Here is a 7,019-nt window from a genome sequence, read left to right on the forward strand (position 1 = left end):
ATACCACTTCATCATGTTGATTCATCCGCACTTCTAACCAGTGATTCTCTTGCCTGGCATATATATGAGCACATAAGATAGGTAGCAACCACATAGACAGAGGAGACCATAATAAAGAACCAGATAAATATGTATGGAAAATTAGCAAACAACCATGGTGAGATATGAAGCCATTCAAATGGTTAGGTTCCCAACATGTTCGATGATACATTTCTGCTAGTACTAGTGCTAATGGACTAGCCACATACAAAGTAGCCTCAATGAGTCCCTCATGACACAGTTGATTATCCGGTAGCACTACTACAGGATTGGTCTCTTGTAACACGTTGATGTGCTACTACAGCTTAGATATTGTGTTACTGAAGCGCGTAGTAACACGTTTTTGTATGTGTTCCTGTAGGCTATGTTACTAGGTGGTGTCTATTGTAGCACTTAAACATTGTTCCTATATGTATTTACAGGTGTTACAGTTGTATTGCTGCAACACAAGCCATATGTGTTACCAAAGGCCTTGGTAACACCTTTTTAGAACTATAGGCACACACTTTGTAACATGTTTTTCCTAGCGTAGCAACATCGTTAGTAACATGTTTTAACAAAACTGCAACACAATTAGTAATCATTGGCAGTAATTACAATAGGGCTTTGTAACACGTTTTGATATTCCAGCAACACGATTTCTTTACTATAGCAACACAGTAGTAACATAATTTTGTACATATTGTAACATCTCTAGTGGTGATTGGTAGCAAACACAGTAACACCTTTTCCTAACTATAGTAACACGGCATAACTAGTCCAATGTGGTACTGCAAAAATTTTGTATGAAATATTGTATAAATATAGTTTTTTGTTTTTATACTTCCTCATAGTGAAAATCGATAAGCAATATGACATGGATACACAGTGTATACTATATAAAAGGACCATGGACATAAAGCTAGCATATGCACAAGAAAAATGATATAAAATATCAATAAGGTTCTTGCCATTCCATAGCATTTATAACAATGAACATATAGAAGATCCATATTGTAGCAAAAATAAAATACATTTCTCAACCCATTAATGTAAACTATAGTACGCGAAAGATTTCCTATAACTGAAACCATGTGACACCCCTATTCATGTTCACTAGAATGTGCCCCTCGGATCTTTCTTGCATGAATATGTCATATTTGCATCTTGATTCCTCATGAGCAGAAGCATCCGAATCAACTCAACCATTGAACCTGTCAATCTGGGGAAAAACAGTCACAACTACATTAAGTATATTGCAAATATAATTTAACAAAACTCAAGAAGTTAAATATTGACATACACAAGCTGAAGGCCAAGCAATTGTTAATCCAGAGGTGAAAGCATCGCCAATTGTCATACAATTTTCCCTTTCCCTTACCAAGCGCTCACATTCCTCAATAGGTTGATCAACTTGCACTTCTATGAACCGCCGACCTAGCTCAACGCCACCAACCATTTTTTTTGAACTACAACCCAAAATGCAAGCATGTGCCACATGCCTTTTGTTTGGATATATTGAAGACTTCAGAATAACTTTTGTGCCAACCTAAAAAAGGTTCAAATTATAATTGGCACTAATCAAAATCAATTTTGTGAACACGAATCTAGTATAAACACACTATTTTTGTTACCTCCATGGAAGGACTACGTTTCTGCTTAGAGGACACATGGACTACAGACTTGTTTTGAGTGCTTTGTTTGTGTACTCTAGTCAAATTTCCATCCATATTCTCCCTGCTCTTTCTCATCTACAGAGAAACATAAGCGGAAAAAATGATTTATCATTGTGATCTTACAATGTAAAGTTCACAGTGCATTTTATTCATCAAATATTACATGTGCCGACATCATTTTCTAACATCAGGAGAGTCCATTCCATGCAAATCAAACTTAAAATGCAAAAACTCATTCATTCATCATTCCTACGAAAAATTGTTTCCTATCAATGCTTAGCAAGCAGATTTCTCAAGAGATAACCATTACCTCTCTATCAAAAACAGCATGGGCTGGTGATGATGGTACTTGATATGAGAATTTATTGCAACCCTCATTTTCAAGATGATGCTTCTGTACAACAATATAAATAAATTAATAAGTATAGTGTATCATTTATACCATGAGTAATGAGAAGATTCTAACTTGTTTGCCCGACAGAATGTCATTATCTTTGTGTGTGCCATGTTGATGTGGGTTAGTTTTATTCTGCATTTTACATGAAGAGGCATTCGTTTATAGAAAGTTATAAAGTGTACTAATAAATAAACAAATTTACCATTGTTGTATCTTTGGGATTGGCCACTATGTGTTTTGCATCAGGTCCATTGGCATGAACTCTCTGCAAAATGAAATATTTATAAATAGAGATGAAAATGAACCAAAACATGTCGAATATATTGACAGTACCTTTCTTTTATTATTATGTAGTACTTCTGGATGAGATTCACCATTACCTACGGTTTGGAAATTTTCCTACAATAGAAATTAAACATGTTTCTGTAAAATACTTGTATGAATGCAACAAAAAACATATTTACCGTTGCCATTTTGTTCGTCCCACACACTTCATCTTTGTTTCTTAATGCATCAATGATTTGGTCTTGCTGTTCGATGCGTTGCTTTAGCTTTGCTATTTCCTCCCTAGCATCAGCCTCTTCATCATGTGATGAACCATTTGTTGTGGTCATATTGATGTTCTTGAGATAACGAGGTTTTCGACCATAAACTTGGTTAGGAACAGGAAGCAAGCCCATTCCATGTACTTGTCCAGGCTTTTCATTCCCCAAAACTTTGTGCAAGGCATCACCTTTCCATGCAACTCTTCCCTGGTCACTTTGTGCCAACTCTGTTTGTTCATCAATTACCTTTTCCAACTCAACCTGAAAGAGAAGAATAAAGCATATTGTACTTGTTGTATTCCGTGTTGACTTGATTGTGTAAAAATTGAATGTATAACGTACCACAAACTTATCTTTATCTTTGGCCTTTTTTGGTTTTCTGTGAGTCGCTAAGTAAACCTTCGCTCTATGTGGTTGTTTCTTCTCAGGGTCCTCTTGACGCTGCAAAACCAGAAGTGCGCTGATATGTAAAGAAAAGGCTGTGAAAAGTTAGAAAAAATATATACTCACAAGGTCCTCAGCCAACGAGCAAAACTCTTTGTCCCTGCTGTATGAGTTGTCTTCACCTTTGTACGACTTATTTTGTTCTTCTCACTTACTTCCTATTATAATTAAAATATAATGTCAATGCACTACTTAACAGCAGCACATATAGTCCAACTAAATGACAGAGAGTTTACCCTTCCTTCCTTAGACTTCCAAAATTTGACAAGTTCACGCCATTGGTCACTATCCACATATTCTGGACAAAGCTTATACAAAGATTTTCTTTTCTTGTTTGCATTAAAGAAAATTTTCTTCACACCAGCCTTGAATCTTCTCCAATCTCGCCCGGTAGTTTTTAGTATCCACTTGTCACACTTAGCAGGGTACAAGAACTTTGTCTGCATTTCAGGAAATAATGAATAAGCGTAAACAACAAATGTACGAAGGCAAACTAATAATATGCTAGCTAATATAACTGATTTTCTTCTTCTGCCAGATAAGACTACATGTACACACTGAAGTATTGTGTCAGCCCCACCATCCTTCTTGACATTACGCCAGTCCTTTTTGTCAAGTGGACAATAATCCCCAAGTCTAGCTATTGTGCCAAGAAATTTCCCCAGGACTCCACCTTCGTCCCCAATAGGCTGGCCAAGATGATTGCATTTTACAACTATCCGCGCACCATCTGGCATGTTCCAAACAGCCGGTAAGGATGTTCCCCTACGCTTACCGTCACCTGTGGAATTTGTTTACAACAATACTAATTAACTAAAGGCCAGATATATTACATTATGTGCTTGCAAAGCACTGAGTGAATAAGGAAAGTAAGTCTACTAATGGAATGGCCAAGAACAAAGGCCAATAATAGCAAAGTACATTTTAGATTTGACATGCATGTATTGTCGGATTAATAAAGAAAATTGGGTAAGTATATATATGGAGCTTGTTTGTTAAGTAAGTGCAAGCCAACTTAAAATTGTTGATCCTTCTTAATTAATATCATACCAGAAATATTGTCGACGCGATCATCTCGACGACCAACTTGATCCTCATTATCCTCCAATTCTTGTGTTTCAGACACTGAATCACGTGACAGCAGAGAATGCTCACTATTGTCACAATCCCCATTGGTGTACTCAGCGCGGCTCTGAACCACATTCAACCTTTTTGATTTACCACCGTTCCTGACAATCAATTCATGCACCATTTAATCTGTTAATTACAAGGATAGATAGTAATTTATTTGACCAAGTAGGCTAAGCATGACATGTTCCTACAAAACTGAAATCGTTATTGAACTTACGGTTGCTATTACTTTGTGACGTCGCCGCCCTAGTTTTTGTTGCTCCTTTATCGAAGACAACCTCCTCCTCCTCTAAGCTGGTAATCGGTCCATCATCCTCACGTTGAGGGTCTGATGGAGCAACATCAATGTTTGCCTCCTCGTTGAACACATACAACTGGACCTTCTTCTCATTGGTATGTTCTGATATCATTCTGCTCACATGAATGTCATTATCAATGCGAACCAGATAGCCTCTACCACGCGGGTATTTCTTCCTGTAATACAAGAAATCATATGCCGGTGAGAAGCCAACTTCTTCGATCAATTTGACTAACTCATAATAGGAGATATCTGTTCTGTCCATTAATCCCTCAAGAACTTTATGCTGATGATTCTCATCTTCATAGGACAGGCTAATTTTCCATTTTTCCACGGCCATCTACTATGACATGAATGTAAGAAGTATCAGCACCAAACCAACTTTATAGTGGCATTAATGTGAATAAAAGGTTGACATATATCAGCACCAAACCAACTTTACAGTGGCATGAAAGTGAATAGAAGGTTGACATATTGTTGTTAAAATCTAGGATTTATTCATACAGAAATGGAGGGAAATTACATGATAATGGAAGTGTTTTACATGATGGGGGATACAGACTGCCGGTCAAGCCACTCGCCAAGGTTGTTATTGCTCTGACCAAGCTTAGTTCTAGTAGACAGTGCACATACTAACTTCCTAAATCAAGGGTATAAACTGAATACCGACTGTGTAACATGTACTATGAATTTCAGGTTACATAAATTTTAAAAATCAGTACTAATCAGAGTTCAGAGTACAAGATCGTTGGCCCCAATTTTGTGTAAGTACTGCATATATCAGTACTAATCAGAGTTCAGAGTATAAGATCTTTGGTCCCAATTTTTGTCTAAGTATTGCATATATCAGTACTAATCTGAGTACTATTAATTTCAAAGTACTATCACTACTGTACAAGATATACTATGAATTTCAGAGTACAAGATCGGGGGGCCCCAGTTTTGTATAACTACTGCATATATCAGTACTAATCAGGGGATTATAGCCTACAAAATCAGGGGGTTAAAGACTGAAACCTTAAATTGTAAAGAAGGGGGAAAAAGCAGCCAACATCTCACGTATAGATGCTAAGGTCGATGGTAGCACACAAAACTGCAGAGGAATAAAAATTCAGAGAACATGGTACTACTTCTGCAGTGCATGAAAACCAGACTATAAATCGTATCTCAGTTTAACATAGTGACTAATGATTACAGCCCACCCTCCATTCTTATCCTAAATTAACCACTGGTTGATTTACTTCCTGGTACGCACAAACCTAACACCAGATTCAGAGAGGAAAACAAAGGAAGCAGGAAAGAGACTCAGTCAAGCGTAGAAGGGAGAAATCAACAAAATGGGAGTTTAGATTGATACCAGCCGCGAGAATGGTGTAGTCCTTCTGGATTTAGTTCTGGAGTTGAGGATCGACGATGTCGTTGCCGCAACGATGCAAACCACACTGAGGCAGATCTGGGCAGCGATGGTTTCAATCGGGCGTTGACGTACAAGCAGGCGCGTGGGTGCCTGGGTGGCCGCTGAAAGGCGACGTTGGATGACGATGTAGCGGGCGTTGGAGGGGCGGCGAGGTGGCCGCTGAGGGGCGGCGACGGAGGCCGCCGAGGTGAGGCTTTGAGGGCGGCGCGAATGATGCAGATGGGATTGGCGATCTAATTTATTTAGCGCTTCATTAGTTTATTTTTTTTTTGCGGTTAGCGCTTCGTTAGTTAACCGGAGGGAAAATTAAGCGGGACTAAATTGAGAGCTTTGGAGGGAACTTTTTGTCCATCGAGAAGTGGAGGAGGGAAATCGAGATGTGGAGGAATTTTTGGGGGGAATAATCCGGAGACTGTTTGACTAATTTTTTGTTTGGAGAAAAATATATTATATCTATAAATAATTCGGGAAATGTTTATAATGGGAAAAAATGGAGCATGTTTTGTATTTATTTCATTACTGAGAAGGAACTAATATATACTTATAAATAGTAATTTCTTTATGAAATGAATATAACAATATAATTTTGTGAATTTGTATTGCAAAACATGGTAAAAACACAATTACTTACCTTCATTCGTACTGCAACCTCCAAGTCTGGCGACTCTGACGGTGAGAGAGCAAGGAACCTCCGAACCAATGACTGGTTTATATTTACCAAGTTGTGTTTGTGATTTAATTGATGGAATGTAAATAAGGCACTGACACGCCTATAAGCACTGAAGTGAGCTGAAGGTGCGCCGCTGTCATCGCCCCTCCCTTGCCGGAGCGAGGCAAACCTTCCTGTAGTAGTCAGTCAGAAAGTCGTCATGCTAAGGCCCGTTAAAACCAACGCACCAGAACAGGACACGAACCCTAACAAGACTCGAAAAAAGATTTCAAAACAGAGCCCTTCCACCACTAAGGGTCGGGATCGACTCCGCCCCATGACTTTTTAGGGAGGCGACGGCTGGCTAGGTCTTACACGGGTAGTTGAAAACAATGTTTGCTCTAAACCGACAGGTTCACTTCAACCACCACAAATCCGCAACCC

At 38.5% G+C, this 7,019-nt stretch overlaps 1 protein-coding gene across 1 annotated transcript; it reads right to left on the minus strand.

Moving 5' to 3' along the window:
* Positions 1-1,219: 1,219 nt before the first annotated feature.
* Positions 1,220-2,460, minus strand: LOC119284122. Its single transcript, XM_037563382.1, has 5 exons — positions 2,294-2,460; positions 2,005-2,088; positions 1,653-1,769; positions 1,322-1,567; positions 1,220-1,240 (listed from the first exon to the last, which is right to left on the minus strand). Exons 1-5 carry the CDS (start codon positions 2,402-2,404, stop codon positions 1,220-1,222), a joined length of 579 nt encoding a protein of 192 aa, XP_037419279.1. The 5' UTR covers positions 2,405-2,460.
* Between the last annotated feature and the right edge of the window lie 4,559 nt (positions 2,461-7,019).

This window comes from Triticum dicoccoides, chromosome 4A (genome assembly GCF_002162155.2).
Source record: "Triticum dicoccoides isolate Atlit2015 ecotype Zavitan chromosome 4A, WEW_v2.0, whole genome shotgun sequence".
NCBI lineage: Eukaryota > Viridiplantae > Streptophyta > Magnoliopsida > Poales > Poaceae > Triticum > Triticum dicoccoides.

Excerpts from the sequence above, each read along its gene's own strand:
- LOC119284122 (XM_037563382.1), bottom strand. The coding sequence starts at position 2,404 with ATGTTTTGGTTCATTTTCATCTCTATTTATAAATATTTCATTTTGCAG. Across the intron at positions 1,568-1,652 it reads AACGTAGTCCTTCCATGGAG|GTTGGCACAAAAGTTATTCT; the intron begins GTAACAAAAATA and ends AACCTTTTTTAG. Across the intron at positions 1,241-1,321 it reads TTGCTTGGCCTTCAGCTTGT|ATTGACAGGTTCAATGGTTG; the intron begins GTATGTCAATAT and ends GTTTTTCCCCAG.